An 18031-nucleotide genomic window follows, 5' to 3' on the forward strand; every position below is an offset into this window, starting at 1 on the left:
CATTGTGTGCTTACTTGACATGTCATGAAAACCCCATTACCCGTGTCCCACATAACGCACAATTGAACCATTATGACAGCGAACCTGGCGCAACACATATTAGATCCGGGATTGTGAAGCTTTTCCAAATACGGATACAACGTTGGAAATAAGAACACGTCAATAGAAAAGTAGCTGCATAATCATCGGTCACCACATGAGTTGAGGAACTTAAACGAACCAAACCAGTCTTAATAGGTACTATACTCAACCGATAGCTTGACTCTACGATCGCTTGTTTTACTTCCAGTCACGCGCCAGTCTCCGATGAAACGGCTGTCGGCGCACAGTACGGCGCGCGCGCACTCGCCTTTCGAAACCACATATTTTCTAAAGCGTTACAAGTGTCGTGACTTTGTGAAACACCGATATTGTTTGTAAATATTAATTTTTATTATCTGCAGTGGCAATGTGTGACTAAATTTATTGTGAATTAGATTTATCTTGGATTGCGATTACATTTTTCGGGTAAGCGTTTTATTTATGTTGATTATGTATTTTTTTTAAATGGTACCACTACAAACCGTTAAGTTATAACGTTGGTTTGAATGTAGTTTAAGTTTATCGGGTACCGAAATGATAGCAAAAAATATAAAATTTATAAATGAACGAATTAATCAAAACTAAAGTATTTAATAACACATAAAAATATTCCTTGAATAAGCTCTTATTTCCTAAGATAAAAGATACGATACTACATAGTTTCCATTCTACTTATATTGATAGACATTATTTACTACATAAATTACATTCAATTCCAATTAGTGGAGTAGTGAAACGTAAATTCCATAATAAGCAATAAACAAGGACACATATGCTACTAAAGTACAAAACAATGCTTACACCTGATATGTCGTCATACCATGGCCATGACGATTTCCTATTGAAAAATCAATAAACGCATGTGCTTTACGTTTAACACATCGCTTACTTAATTGTCATTTTTGACTATGGGAAGTTATTTTAAATCTACATATGAATACACTAAATCACGTAAAAATTTTGGTAAACAACCGCTATTTCAAAACGTGTCAGCACATATATTGGACTCAATCAACCCTGATTATGAACTGCAGAAACAGTACATTCTTCGCAATCCTGTGCATCGAGAAGTACAAGCTACATCACCACAAATGGAGCACGAAAGTAACACAAAGCAAGTAATCAAGCACGAGCAAGGTATAAATCATACCGAAGGCGGTTGGCCTCGTGATGTTCATCTATATAACGAAGAACACATATTACGACATCGTCGTCGCATACAACACGAAGAAAACTATGTCCATTCAGTCTTAAACTTAAGACACTCTATGGAGCATTTTATCGATCAAAATAACGCAATTGATATGTATCAGGCATATTATTCTGATATGGAACCTCAAGCTCCAGTAGAGGAATATAAAGTTCAAATTGCTAACGTTTTCCGCGATCCTTTTCTTCGACCTATTTCAAGCATTGTGTGGACGAATGACAAAAAGTCTAAAGTTATAGCATCTTACTGCTATAAGACATATTCAATAGAACCAGATATAAATCAAAATAACATTTGTTATGTATGGGATGTCAATAGACAAACTACACCGATATACGAGTTTTCTCCTAATACTACTTGCTGGCAAGTCGTAAGTTCACCTGTAGAGTCAGATGTAATAGTCGCAGGACTCAGTATTGGCACAATCAATATTTTTGATATCCGGTCGGGACCTAAACCTATAACCAGCAGTTCCATATATCATTCTCATTTGGGGCCCATAACTGCGTTGCTTTACACGCATTCACGCACAAATACAGAATTTTTCACTGGTTCTCTTGATGGACAGTGCTTGTGGTGGGACAGAAGAAACATTTCTAATCCAATAGATCAGCTTTCAATGTCGGTTAGATACCCAGCTGATGAAGAGCCGAATTTAACTAACTCTGAAGGAATAAGTAGCCTTCAATTTGACAAGGGATTACCCACTAAATTCTTATGCGGTACCGAATCGGGATTGGTCATAAATGCGAATCGTATGGGACGAAGTCATTCGGAGATATTAACATCATATTGGGTGGCTCATACGGGGCCGGTAAGATCAGTACACCGTAGTCCGTGCACTCTAAGAATGTTTATAACATGTGGAGATTGGAACGTTAAAGTTTGGAGTGAAGAAGTTCGGTCAGCTCCTATTATTGTTACAAAACCTTACCAACATCAAATCACTGATGTTTCTTGGGCGCCACTTCGATACTCTTGTTATATGGTTGTAGCGGCTGACGGTGTATTTAATTACTGGGATCTTCTTAGAAAATATAAACAGCCGGTAGCCTCTCTTAATATATCAGATCATGGCCTTACTAAGGTAGCACCTCATCCAGAGGGCGAGTCGATAGCCGTTGGTGACAATTATGGATCATTATTTTTGTTGCATTTATCTGATAATATGATTTATCCAGGCGTCAATGATAAACAATTAATGCATCAAATATACGAACGTGAAACAAGAAGGGAACATATTTTAGATGCACGCTTGAGAGAAATACGATTAAAGGCGCGTATGGAACAGGAACCCTCAATTATATTTCCTGAAGAAACTACGGATACTGAAAATCTTGAAGCAGAAGAGGAACTTTATTTTAAGATTGTAAAGGAAGAGATAAGTATTACGGATGGAGTATTTCCCACGGCAAACTTCTCTGCCATTTAATAAATATGTATATCGCAGATTTTTTTATTAAATATTATTTAGTAACAAATATATTCAGTACTCAATTACGATAACCAAACTTCTACAAATTTAAACCTTCAATTAAGATTTTATTTTTTCGTATGTAATTAATTACTAAAATATTAAGAAATAAAAATATTTTCAAAAAAACGATTCGACGCTAACAACACATAATTTACTCTGTGACATCTTTAAAGGCAATTATTTATAATGTTAATTATAAATCTGGAAATCTGGCAGCCCGCATGTGTTCCAACAGAACATCCGGTCTTTCGGAAGAGGGTTTAAAATATATACACCGATATTAAACGAGGGTTAGAAAATAAAATGTTTTTATTCGGTAACTTCAATCTATTAACTGTACAACTAAAACTACAAATTTTATTTAAATACAGACAAAACTTTTATAATAATTCGGTGACGAGTTCTGATTACTTTGATTTTAAGATTTAATAAATAATTTAAATCGAATTTATTTGCTATTTAAACTACTATATATTGGAATTACATCATAAAATATTTTGTTTATACTAGCGGCTAGGAGTACTAGTTTGTGTGAACACAAAGTGCGTCACGGCAACTTTCACCGGAGCCGCTGAACTTGCGACGCACGAGCTCTGTGAGCGAACCAATTTTCTTCCGCTTACATGTCTGCTTCCCTGCTTATATTTTTACCCACACTTCTTCAAGACTATTACTTTTTAGTCACAAATCACAATCAAGTTAATTTAAGTTGAGTTGAGTACTCTTGCTGAAGTCATTCCTTACTATAATGATATCAAACTCCATGAAATCAGAAAATCATTATGTTATTATGAATAACATAATATTATATTTAAATATGAATATGAAAATATGTTATATAATTCTCCAAAATAATCGATTATATTTAGTTTTATCTTCACTTTTTACGTTCAATGATTATTCTGTTAGACTTAAAAACACAATGTTTTTTTTTATTGTGTGCTACATCAGAAAAATAATAAGACGAACAAAAATTAATTCAAGACACAATTCATTTTTGATAAAATTATACCTTACCGCTGTAAACATTTATAGAAATAAAAAACGCATAAATTATTTTTTCATTATTGTCTGGCTTTATTTTATCTATTTTCTTAGTTAACATTTATTAAAAAAGTGGTCATTACAGCAAATAGCCATTAGTAATTCGAAGTATTCACCATTCCGTCAATGTTCCGACAACCATGGGAACGAAAATGTTATTAATCTTTCAAACCAGAATAGAGCAATACAAAGTATTCCTAGTAGGTGCTTAGACGGTAGAATAAATTATTTGTGGGTAGAACCTACCCAGACGGGATAGCAAAAAGACCTATCACCAAGTTAAAGCGATGTAAGGTATGATTGTTTAAGAATTATGAATTTAATGAATAAAAGCCATCAAATAAATTTGACTGAGATTCAGCATAGCAATAGTAATATGACATTATATTGGGTGTATGTACGTAGGCTTATATCTATAATATTAATAATTTCGTCCAAGTCTAGTATAGACCCGATCGAAACCTGTCCACAATTATAAATCGGTAAAAAAATATTACTTTTTAGTCAACAATATATATCCGCAAAATTCGTAAAATCGAGATATTTCGAGATATATTAAATCCATTAAAATCCAATCACATGAGTTCAACGAGCGGTCATGTTTGACGTTTACGGGTGCGTTAAATAATATGATAAATAAAGGATAAGCCGTATTTGTTTAGTTTTATTTATTTTACCCGAGGGAAGCCCTGTGTACATCTAGTTTAATAATATTTTTAACAACAAACAATCCGTTCAAGCAACTTCTAATATTATATATATTTAATTATACATACATAATTGATTCTGCTGTGCGCAATTAATGTGGAATGTCATGTTCGCTACTGGTCTATTGCTATGTAGGTTAATGTATAGCACACGCTTAGTAGAACTAGATTTTTATTAAATTACATAATTATAAATACAATGTAACATTTACTTTACTTTTACACTTTATATACATACGTGTACACATTCATACTCCCACATACAAACACACACATACATATATTTATATACAATATATCCCTATATACTACTTGATATAACGAAAATAAGCCCCACATGTTATATTTTGGTAGCCTTAATAAAAACCGAGCAGTATGACTGATATACAAAAGTGTTAATCTGACTATGAATAATATTAAAGGAACACCACCCTGTACCCAAATTAATGACCACACAATCATTAAAACTTTAAGGTAGAGCAGTATTAATGTGAAGTATTAAACCATATTTGAGAATATATTCGTAAATTCATCTAAAAATATACATTAATTAAAGCAACGTTTTAAATCACTTAATCTGAAGTAGATTCAAGAACTTGAGACTAAGTTCTAACTATAAATATACCAAGTGTAATAATCAAAACATCTGATACGTACTTGCTAAGGCTAAAGTCGTGTGGGAACATTGTACTTTAATAATACACTATGACTCACTTTATGGAATACTATAAAATTTAAATAAAGACCCATCTTAAATGTGTTATTAACATACTCAACTGTACTTGACTGCATCTTTAGAATTTAAAAGAAATACATATATTCTTCTTTGTTAGTAAATAAGATTACAAATAATTTCTTGTTTAGTTAGCAATAGTTTATTATAATTAAATGTTTTTCTGTTCATGTGTCCAAGGTCCTCTTGTATCTGATCTGCTACCAATAAAGTGCTCCATACAACGGTCATAAATATCGTCCGAACAATGTTTTATATATATTTCACAAAGGATTTAAGATTCTTTCTACCTTATAGACAATGCAAATGGTTTCGATTGTATTTGCAAACTGCAACTTAAAAATTCCAAGAATATGTTTTATTCAAGCATAAGACATCATATTTTCGTTTGCTGTTACAATATAGGTCGGAATATACTTGTAATCTATACTATTATTATAAATGTTAAAGTAACTCTGTGTATGTCTGTCGCTCTTTCGCAACCAAACCAATAAACCGTTTTTGATGAAATTTGGTATGAAGCAAACTTGAACTCCAAGGAAGGACATAGGCTACTTTTTTGACTAAAACATGACAACCAACCCCCTAAAATGCAAGCGAAGCCGCGGTCGACCACTAGTAATAAACATTATATATCAATTTGTACGATCAGCATTTAAAATACTATCCAAACTATTTTTAGGTTTTGTATTATTTATTAATGTTCTATTTACAAAAAATACAACACCTTCCATGACTATACACCTTCTTTTCCCAAAGCTTGTCCATGAATATTTGGGTTCGGCGAATCAAAGGTTGTATATATGTATATTTATAATAAAAAAATCATTAATAGACATTTTGTACTGTATATGAAACCTAAATAGATGAAGTTATAACACATTTTATTATTATTTCTTATTATTAATATATATATATTTTATACTAAGAGTAGTTTAACCGTTTGTTCTCGGTAAAATCTACATTCCAAAACGGTAATATGCTTGCTTTTGATTATTAAAATGACTTATATTTTAATTTTTAATTGTATTAAATTTCTGTCAAACGAGCCGCTTTTGTGTCAAAGTACCAACAACGCTTATTAAAGTTATCTTTATAATTTTTAATATTCATACTTAATAATTAAATATGTATAAAAAGTTGATTTAATCATTAGGTACATAGAATAAATTAATATCACCTGATCGTGTGCATAAGAAATTAAAATGGCAGAGCTATTAATTGCCGGTGACACACTTTCGATTCTATAATAACAGCGGTTCGCTCGTATTACCATAAACGATAGTTTTTTTTTCGCCTTAGCTCTTACTACCCATAGACGTATTTTATCGGATAATCTAGTTTATGCGCCTATTTGTAAAGAATTTGTCGCTATACTTAACTATGCAATGTACATCGATATCGTTTAGATTTACTTTTGTTTATATAATGCAGCTTTAAAATAATAATATATAATACAGGCTTTTTATTGATTTCGTCATATTTTAAATCAATTTCAACGTTTTCACTCATACAGATGCATTACATAATTTAAAACTTAGGAAATAATAATTACAACTTTCAATAATTCTGTTTGATATAACATTTGCGAATGTAACTTGATACAAACTGGTTATGTTAACTATAGATAGATTACAAGTTGAGATAAGATTTTTGCATCATGAAATAGCTCTTTGCATATAAATGGTTACTGTTAAAATACATTAACTTACCGTGTGACGAAAGTAAGCGACAATAAGATACGTAATGTATTTATTTGTATTATGTATGTTGATTATGATGAAGTGACGCTTTGTTGTCATTATAAGCTTGATATAACAATGGCGAAAACATGCTAAGTAAACTGCGTGGGTATGTGAAGCTACTAGACATGCGACGAATGCCAATGTCAACTGATTTGCAAACCGGTCCTTACTGTTACACCAAAACAGTTTGACCCACATCACGTCTTTATTATAATAATTTTAATAAGTCACGAAATCCTTTCAAACAAATATGACGTGACCACAAATTAGCTCGACCCGAACAGGCATGGTGAATGACGTTAATGATTCTGTCACTTTAAAATTCAAATTAAAAGAGCTTTGGTTCATTGAATGCTGCTTTTGATAATTGTTTTCTGATGCTATTTAGATAGTAAAATACTTAATAAAACCGTAGTAAAGCTAGTAAAATATAATAAAATATAGTATACTTATAATTTTATTAAAGTATATACATTATACACCCTATGACTGATAGGTTAGTTTAAAAAAAACTTGAACCCACTTAAACCGCTTACTACAGATGACTCAGGCTACGAACTCCTGCGGAATACTTAACGTATTAATAGATTTCATTTCAGATTTTATTGCCAAAGCGTATGCTTATGCTTAAGCTTACATTAAATAAGTATTTATAGATACCGTCCGTATTGACAAAAAATAAATAAAAGCAATAAAATATAGGGTATTTGAAAAGTACAAACCAGACTTAAAAAATATTAAAAATAATAATAGTATTTGTTTACCGAAGCTTAGACATTTAAATCGAAGCACTGAAAGTCAGTACATAATGTTGATCTATTTATTTACGATGGATGGATTTATCCACATTAAATTAATTGCTATCGTCGTGTATGAGTAAGTGACGCTTGTGCTTACAGGATGTCTCTGTGTGCGTGAGACGTAATAACAAAGCATATTTTTATTGTAAAATAATATATAATAAAAAAGAACAACTTACAATTCGTTGACTTTCAAGCAGGATATAAAAATATTTGTAAATAATTATTAAAGGTTTAATTGACTTATATTGTAATTTTTCAAAAAAAACTAGGAACTATTTTGTCGGTTCTTTACAGTAAAATCCACAAATCGACCCGGTGATAGCTCTACGTTCATTTAGTATTATGATTATATTCTAAAGTGCTTCATAGTCTTGAATAAGATTTCTTTGTTCCAGTAATACCATGAGGCGCGCAATGCGATGAACCAGGTGGTGGTGGCGTTGGCGTTGCTCGTGACGGCGACGCGCGCGCAGCTCCGGCCGGCCGACGCGCCGCCTGCCATTAATGATACACGTGAGTGAGTCCCGGTATTTTCTACTCTTTGAAAATTTTCAAAACTTAACCCCTTCTTGTCACCGTCATTTTTTTCTTTCATGGTACAAACGAACAAAAAGGCAAGTGCCTTAATGTTGATTAGTTTTACGATTTCAGTTGATGTAGTTGCTAGAACCATTTGAAATTTCGTAAATTTGTTTGGTAGAAGATCTTTGCGCGGGCTCGTTTGAGTGGGTACCATAAATTCCTATCCTATCCCTGTATCCTACTTATAAACATCAGCAGATTTAATTGCTGTATTCTGATTGAACGTGTGAGTAAAGGAGTGTACTATCAGAGGACAAACACAAGAAAGAAAATATTAGATGTCATTGTTATCAGCGTTATGTAATAAGCAGTAGTGTAACCACTTCTTTAGAGCCAGTGTCTATAGTTGAAGAGTGAACCCCATGCTCATCTGTCGCCCTAAATTCATTAAAAGTACAAATATATACTCGTATATTAGTTTGTGAGGAAAGGAAAGAGATGCTATTGTTACGTACTTTTTTTCAGGATAAAAAGAAACCTGTATGCTATTCAAAACTATATATATAATGAATCTCGGTGCCAAATTTCATTCAGATCAGTTCAGCCGTTCTGGCGCGATTCAGCTACAAGCCATCCATCCAAACTTTTATAATATTAGTAAGATCGATAGAAGATAGAGTGCTCTCCACGTTCAAAATACTTTACAATAAAGAGTTGCACATTTATTCTAATTTAATTTAATTCTTACATAAAACATTTTTATTTATACACAGCTTCTATAATACACTTATTATTGTTAAAGCAGATTCTTCCTACTTGTTCAGGAATTTTATTAGACTGTGATGTTCAATTTACTCAATTATTGGACTTCGATCGACTTGTCTGTTAAATCACTCGTAAACGTATATCGTTATATTTTTTCCTCAACCATTTTTATTCTTTATTTCTTCAGGCAATATGTGTACAGAATACAACACCAAGGAATATACTGAACATCATATCGCCATCTCTATCTATCCCATAAAGGTGAACCCAAAAGTGTGAGGGTGATAGATATATTATTGAATACTTCATATTGTTTCCTTGTTTCAAATCTGTTGTTATAGGTTACAAGAAGTCTACTTTCAACGCACATATTGTACAAGGCTTGCGACTCTAGTCGTTTACCTTAATGTTAAATAATATGTTATTTATTTTATCTTTATGACATCACATGATATATACGAGACAAGTCAAAGAGATCCTTCGCTTTTCAGATATCCATGAATGCATTTAAAATTTACAATATAAATTAAACTTATCGTACATATATGATGAAATCACATCAATTGAAGTAAATTAAAATTGCACCTAACATAAAAAATAATCATAAAACTATGTTGTATGTTGTGTAATATAGGTACGAACGACATAAATAAACAAATTATAAATTAAGAAGAGAAAATTACTTATTGTCGTATAATTTCATTAAAATTATATAATTTATATTTTATTATGTGTCAATATAAATTATAGAGATTCAGATTTTGATATTTTATCTATAAATACTTAACACACACTTTCATACATACACACACACTTGTATACTTAGGTCGTATTTATACTATCAATAATTAAAAATCATTAAGACTCAAAATGTGAATGCGTTTTATAAAATCATTTAATCGTTCAATTCAATAGGAACACGTTCAAACATTGACACAATGATGCATAGCGAAATGTATATAAAATACAGTGGCTCACTATTCGATCGGTCAGTCCCGTTAATTGAACGCCACACTAATCGCATATTGCACGCGCTTTCCCTTTGGAAAGTGCTTAAAATGATTATTTGTTGCGCAATATGAATATTTAATATACTAACGAAAATAATAACATTAAATTACTGCAAATAGAAGAAAATAATTTTAATAACTGTGTATTATTTATTTACGAAAATAGAATACAGCCGTGAGATTAAGATCGGAATAAGATTTTTTCCTGTTAAGAATCATCTCGCAATACTATCTTAAATTTAATGTATTTACAACCAATACGGTGACAGAAAATCAAATCATAATCTCAATAATTCCCAAAGGGCATCCGCTCGTACCTAAGAGTTTGAAGAGTCTGAAAATCGTTTCAGCATACACCATTCAAATTCCAACGAAGAAACGAATGATGTAATTGATAGTTTCTATTGATTAGCTTCTAATTATTATATTTAATAATATTCTTATTAATTAATAAAAACGAGTTTAGTTTTTAATTAATACATTGCATAATAATATATAGTAACGTTTGTTGTAACACATATCTTTACCAGTAAAATCGATGTCGATGTCGAGAACAATCGTAAATTCGTAAAATAAAAAGTTAAGTCTTATATTACTTTACAGTTGAGTTATTATTTACAGTATGCAAACATATTGTATATTTCCTACGTATGCATATACACTACGAGTACATACATTTATAAACGGCCAATATTCTCTTAAATAACTAAAAGACACAAATTTTAAATATTAGTAACAGTTGCTTACCAGCAGCAGGTACGAAGTTAACAATAACGGTATACGAAAAAATGTGCGATCAAAGTTGGTCAAACGGAATTTAAAAAAAGAACACGCCGTACCGTTTAGAATCAGAATTGTCTAATTTAACGATAAATGATCAACTTGTAGTAGTAACTTAATGAGTGCTATGAGGGAAACTATTAAAGAACATTGGTATACATATGTAACATGATTACATACATGAGCCGTGTATGTAATATAAATAAACAGAACTGTATCTAATAGAGTAACCGAGACTATTATTTTACTCAAAAACTATATAGTAATATTTATTGTAACACCTATATTTTATTTCAAATCGCTAGACACTTTATCAATGATTATTTGTTCATGTGTTACTCATAACCGAATGTGTCAATTTGATTTTTTTTTTTTTTTATCTTCCTGTCAAATAATATATAACATTGATATCGACTGTAAGCAAGCAGAGCTAAATAAACGAACACAGGCGAAATGATTTTTATATAAAATCATCCTCATCAAACCTCTCCAATTTCAGGATGCGGTGCAGAGTGCGTGCGTTGCGCTGCGGATGGGTGCGTCAAGTGCGCCCGTCTACTCGTCTGGCCGGGGGGCTCGTGTGCGCACGACTGCCCCGCCGGCACACGCGAGTCCTGGGCTCACGATGAGCATCTCATGGGCCGCGTGTGCTATCCTGCCCATACTTATAATGAAGTCAGTGAGATAAAATATTTTTTTTTTATTTAATAGCACTCACCGCACTGTATATGTATATTCCAAAAATATCTTGCATTTAAATTCATCATCATTTAAACATTTCCCCAACCAACATGCTGCCCTAAATTTTAATAATAAGCCTTTAAATTAACAGTTTTTAATTACCTTAAAAACATTTCATTTAAAATAATTATTTAAATTTCCTTAATTATTATACATAGTTTCAAAACGATAATTTAAATTATTTCAAAATTAAAAATTGCAACACAACGAACTACGAATATAGGGTATTATTTCAAGCTTTAAGTGTCATATAAAAAAATTCAAACATCATTTTCTATGAAACAGTAAATGGAGTGTCATTAAATGAAAGAGTAACTATTCAGTAGAGGAGCACTTTAAGCCGTAATATCACCTCGGAAAAGTAAGATTACAACATCACTAGTTCATTTAGGTTACAAGCGCATGCAGCGTATGAGATAATTTGAAATGCAAATGCCGCATGGGAATAAAAACTACATATAAAACAGACGTATGAGAACTAAAATAGGTCACAAGTTCGGTGAGCAAATAAACGTCTCATATACATACTTACCTTGCTTTGATGCGCTACGAATGAAGCAACATTCGATTAATCAAAGTTAGGAAACCGTAATGAAAAACAGTCTCCATTTGTTCACATTTACATAATCCGATAGTAGTTAACTATAAATATGTCGATTAATTCACAATAAACCTCTTTAGAGATGGATTTTTTGTTACATTATGTCATTGAAAGTACTCACTCATTTTCTAGTATTCAAAGGCATGTGGTGCGTATAAAATACAATTTGATTTAATTTAATTTATTTTTATTTTGTTTGATGATTAAAAATACAGACAACAATTATAACATACAATTGATACATGTCGTATTTATTAATCTTAAGGTTTCTAAAATTCTTATCAATATACAATCTTTATGTTTGTAATTTGTTTTTTGTCTATAGGATTATTTACTTTTATGCATATATTCGTAAATTATGTGTATTAAGTTCAATCATCAAATTAAATATGTAAATTGTCAGCAATTAATAATGTATGTAGATATATATTTTTACTAATTTATAATGGTCTCTTTAATGCAGGTGCTGGTAGGCGGCGCGTGCGGTGCAATCATATGCATAGGTTTAATTGCTGCTATAGCCGCGTATGCCCGATGTCGCAGCAGTGCACGAACGCAGGCTCAACCTTTACCACAACCAAACCAGGATGATGACGCACAGCTCCGAGAATTTCACAAACAACTTGATTGTTTAAGAGTAAGTACTATGAAACAAATCTACTAATGCCAAAGTATTTATGTGAAATTGTAAGTAATTAATTTTGAAAAGAATAGTTATCACGCGAACTTTTCCATATTTATATAAAAAAAACAACTGATCAGCCTTTTGGTCTACTGCAGACTTGAGTAGACCCACAGTATCTGAGGAGTATTATAAGAGCCAACTAATATCTATACCATCAGCATCATAGTGCTTCAAACCGATATGTTAGGAAGAACTAATAATCAACTAAAGCACTTCCAAGAAAAGTTGTCGTCTAAAATTTGACTGGCTGTTAAAGTTTACCAAATTCCCTTTTTTTTGTGCACTGTTATCCATTACACGGTGTCAACGTCAACATACCTAGAATTCGTAAAAAATAACAATCATATTGCTTTCCAATTGCAATAAAATTAAATAGAAATAGCTACATGTAAATTATGTATACATACGTTAATATTCATAGAATATATTCAGTATCCGATGATTATTCGGTTTTCCACATTAATAACATACGACTAGAAAATAACGCTGCCGTAGCCGTGCCGCCCCGTTGAAGCGTGAATGAGCCCTAACGTACCGTAAAAACAACATGCTTATATTCACGAGCGACAGTGATATGATACCCTGTTACTTTCGAAAGTTATAAAAGGAGATCTTGCCTCACACCACTCTCACTGTCGATGTCGTCTAAACCAGTTGTGTTTGCAAATCACATACATAGTCACTCGCACGTGTCTAACGTAGGTATCCTTATTGTATACTCGTATATATGGAGTTCAGTTGATGAAACGCTTTTGTTATTAAAAAGCATCAATTACCTCGATTCATTCTTAGAACTATTTATTAAATAAACGCAAACTTTATAGTTTCGAAGCGATGTTTAATTTTCCAGTTATTTGCTATTAAATTAATTTGGTATATAAACTGAGTTGATGTTAGGTAACTCAGCACTGAATCTAATTACGAAATTTGGAAACAGGGCATGTCGGCTACGGATTTAAAAACTCGTATACGCGATGAGACTTCTTCCGGCATTTGCAGCGAAATCGAGATTGCTTTTTGGTTGCTTACAAAATTATATGAAATCGTTGGCTGTGTTGTAACAACGATATCTACTTCATAATTATAGTAATATGATCTATGTCTTTATAACAGCATTCTTATATAATTTAAATAAAAAATATTTATAATTATAATTTATTATATTGAAATTTGCTTAGCTCAAGGTACTTCTGCGATAAACAAAAAAAAATAAAAAAAATCCGACATCTAATTTGAATCAGTAAACCTTCCGTATAAAATTCTTCTACTTCAAAAGTTTTAGTTAGCTCTTAGCTCTTAAGACATTATCAACGTGAATCAGTTTACTTTATGTAAATTAGCTTTTGCTTAGACTCTGCTACTTAGCCATATGAAGTAGAAATTTTAGATAACGAAATTTACGACGTATTTTCTCATAAAATAAGCTATTTTTGTTGCAGCCACATGCATACACTTTGCTGGCAATATTGAATCATACAAGGAATCAAGTCCGAGAACTCTATCAGCTTGGCAACAATGACGCTGCAATGGCTTATAGGTAATTTTAATGACATATTTATTTACTATTTGTTAAGCAAATCTAAACAAATACATTATTAATCTATTTCAAATTCAAGTTACTTATGATTCTGTTATATTTTGAAAGAAATATTACCACATAATTTAAATAACTACTGTAATTAACCTCAAAACTCGCTTACCTATTACATGTGTGCCAATTTTCTTAACTTCTTGGTTGAATTATTTTCAAATAATTACAGTATGATAATAGTGTTTTTATTTCAAAATCTAGTTGTGTGCTGAGCGACCTAGCGAAGCTGCTGATTCTTCTGAACAAACAACAGGTGCCCGTGGTCCCGGATGAATGGCAAAGGCTAGCCAGTTGGGCTGAACGGTATTTATCCAGCGATCACAACAACAACAAATTATTATTAAGTGTATTAAATGAAGGGAAAAATTACAGTTATGATAAATATAATCGATATAATTGGCGGTTTTACTAATTTACCAAGAATAGCCTCCTAATTTGTCATCCTTACTCCTTATCGTTTGAGGAAAAACTTTTTCATGCAAATCCATCAAATACTAACAAAATAGTTAAAAAGCTGGCAAGCGTTTGATATATTTAATTTACTCACGTTTCTTCTAATACGTTATTTCATAAAAATATTACTCAATATTAAGAACGTAGGTTTTAACCGTTTCATTTTTCTTCGTTTCCATCATATATCAGTACAAAGGTAGTCATTATCAAATCTTATTCGAAGGACTCTCAATTGACAAGGTGTCAGTCCTTAATTTATTATTTTATTTACATTAGCAGCCTGTAAATTTCCCACTGCTGGGCTAAGGCCTCCTCTCCCTTGAGGAGAAGGTTTGGAGCATATTCCACCACGCTGCTCCAATGCGGGTTGGTGGAATACACATGTGGCAGAATTTGGTTGAAGTTAGACATATGCAGGTTTCCTCGCGATGTTTTCCTTCACCGCCGAGAACGAAATGAATTATAAACACAAATTAAGCACATGAAAAATCAGTGCTGCCTGCCTGGGTTTGAACCCGAAATCATCGGTTAAGATGCACGCGTTTTAACCACTGGGCCATTTCGGTCATAATTTATGTTAGCGTACAATTATCGCTATTAATAATATCTGCCACAAACGAATTATATTAAAAATTTCCTATGTTAAATGTCGGTGATATATACTTACAAAACTTTACATACAAAAACTATTAATGTTACTTTTTTCAGAATACTAAAACGCTATCGTCGAGTAGGCTTGAGCCAACAGCAGAAAGAACAATTGGTGAACTTCCTACCATCCCCACCGAGTCAAGGATCCGATTCCGAAACAACTCAACAATCTTTCACCACCTTTAAACCACCGTCATACTCACCGTCTTCGTATGAAAGCCACATACTAGACAAAGATTTAGAAAACCAGTGTGAATGGAGTGATGTGGGAAGACCCCCTAGCTACTCCCAAATAGAGAGAGAAAGCGAAACTATCGTCCTCTCCGATCCCTGGGAGAGGCGCCCGATAGTTAGACGGGAAAGTGTATGGCTAGAGGATGAACTCTTCGAAATGACAAGGCGTCCTCAAGACGAACTTACCACGGAACTGTAAACTTAGTTTATACTACGCAAATGCGACAAGTACAAATCTCACTAGAATATTCTTTTAATTTAATTACACAAACTATAGAATAGAAGATAATAGAATGAGGTGCTTTTGTTTTGAAAATAAGAAGTGCACCAACCCTAAATAAATTAATATAGCACCACTGAATTATCTATATTGTTTAGAAAAATATATTAACCATGGAAAAAAAGTATCGGAAATAATTAAAATGGCGAATGCGAATACATCGTCAAAAAAGTCTTCATTGCATCTATTTTTTTCTTCTATTATTGGTTTAATAAATAATTAAGGCACAACCAAAGTAGGTAGTTATAAAATAGGAGTCTAGTCTGTTTTGAAATTTTTTTTTTTTTTTATTTTTCTCATAAAAAGAAGTAACGTCCTAATAATTCCCACTCATATATAAACAGAAAATGAGTATAAACATTCTATATAAACACATATTTTTACAATTGCTTAATTGAAAATACAACTGTTATTAAACAAATCACCAGAACTTGAGATTTCAACCGTTGTTGTTATATTATTACATAGCTTTAATCTGCTATATTTTAAACCACCGCACGATGTTATGACGTAGGTAATATTCAAGCAAATGTTGAATATTATTAAAATAACAATGAAAAAAGAGCATTAAGTATTGTTAAAATAGCTTATAGCTTACTGCATGTTTACTAAAAACACCTACATAATAATATTTACTTCTATTTATAACTTTGGTTAGCAAAAATCCTTGAAAATTTATTTATTCAAAATCGATCTTTGAAATCATAAGCACAATTAATTTAAAATTAAAATGAAGTAAAAATAAATAAAAGGTTGAATACAACGACTTAGTGTTAGATATAATCTATGTAAAATGTTTAATGTTGATATGTTTGTGAAGTTTCATGTTTGTTAATAAAAAAATGAGTGTACTGTTTTTATACATTGTGTACCCTTATTTTGATTGTTTATAATTTTGCTTTAAACTAAATGAACTCTATAACAAAAATAACAGGCAGGTAATTACTCAGGAATAAATAAATTAGAATTTATTACAGAAATGCCTTCTGTTAGATAGCTTATTGAATTAGGTTTTAAAAAGTAACAATATACTTTCTGATATCTGACGAATGGATGAACTGGACAAACCCTCGCATTTTGTAATACATATAATAATTTCTATAAGAATATATGAATCTCAATTCCATTACTACTGCAAACAACCCTACTTCAGGTCACTGGTAGCAGGTTTTATTTCCGATCAAAACAAATATTTGTTGTGACTATGGGTAAAAAATGTTTAAGATATTGTGTAGACACTTACTTTAAGTGTCAGTTTTGGATACCAGTATATCTAATAAATGTTTTTGGCCCTTAAATTTAAAAGTTCAAATCTTAAAATTATTTCGGATTTAGAAATATACCTCTGTGGCTATAATAGCTTGTAAGAACGTACATCCAGCCTTATCAGAAGACCAATGCCAAATGAACAATATGTAAAGACTACTTAGGTACTCATAACGTGGCCCAGTATATTCAGCCCAATGTCAGTTATGCATTTGTACATTATTTTATAAATTACAAATCAATAAATCATGGTAAGTAGAACTCTTGTCGATGTAGGATCGGTGGGTTTTTTAATATTTTATTTGTTACAGTATACCTAAAACCCATACTAATATTAGGTCTATGGGAATCAGTGTTGATTGAAATATCTATTTTAGTTGAACTATGCACTCAATACTTAAATCGGTCTGGATCCGCTTAAGCAACCGTTTTACCTATCCTATAATGATTTGAAAACATATATTTTTTAATGATTACAATAATGTATGGCACGGTATTGGCAACCGCAAAAATACATAGAAAATTATTAAAACATTGAAATTCGTCCTAAAATTATTGGAAAATTCGAACTTTACAGCTGTACAAATAGGATGCGCATAAGAAAACGCAACCTATCCAGCAGTCAGACAGACCGCATTCCCATCAAGCTACA

General features: G+C 31.8%; 2 protein-coding genes across 3 annotated transcripts; both read left to right on the plus strand.

Moving 5' to 3' along the window:
- Positions 1–272: 272 nt before the first annotated feature.
- LOC113395126 (uncharacterized) lies at positions 273–16964 on the plus strand. Of its 2 annotated transcripts, XM_064215832.1 has the most exons (7): positions 273–507; positions 8196–8313; positions 11377–11552; positions 12683–12856; positions 14344–14441; positions 14697–14798; positions 15657–16964. In XM_064215832.1, the coding sequence occupies exons 2-7, from the start codon at positions 8220–8222 to the stop codon at positions 16030–16032; spliced, it is 1020 nt and encodes a 339-aa protein (XP_064071902.1). In that variant the 5' UTR covers positions 273–507; positions 8196–8219; the 3' UTR covers positions 16033–16964. The 2 variants fall into 2 exon arrangements, with proteins under 2 accessions (XP_064071902.1, XP_064071903.1); XM_064215833.1 differs by lacking the exon at positions 273–507 and having other exon boundaries at positions 8190–8317.
- LOC113395127 (dynein intermediate chain 3, ciliary-like) lies at positions 969–2724 on the plus strand. The gene has a single exon (XM_026632686.2). It carries the CDS (start codon positions 990–992, stop codon positions 2721–2723), a length of 1734 nt encoding a protein of 577 aa, XP_026488471.2. The 5' UTR covers positions 969–989; the 3' UTR covers position 2724.
- Positions 16965–18031: the final 1067 nt, after the last annotated feature.

This window comes from Vanessa tameamea, chromosome 9 (assembly GCF_037043105.1).
Source record: "Vanessa tameamea isolate UH-Manoa-2023 chromosome 9, ilVanTame1 primary haplotype, whole genome shotgun sequence".
NCBI lineage: Eukaryota > Metazoa > Arthropoda > Insecta > Lepidoptera > Nymphalidae > Vanessa > Vanessa tameamea.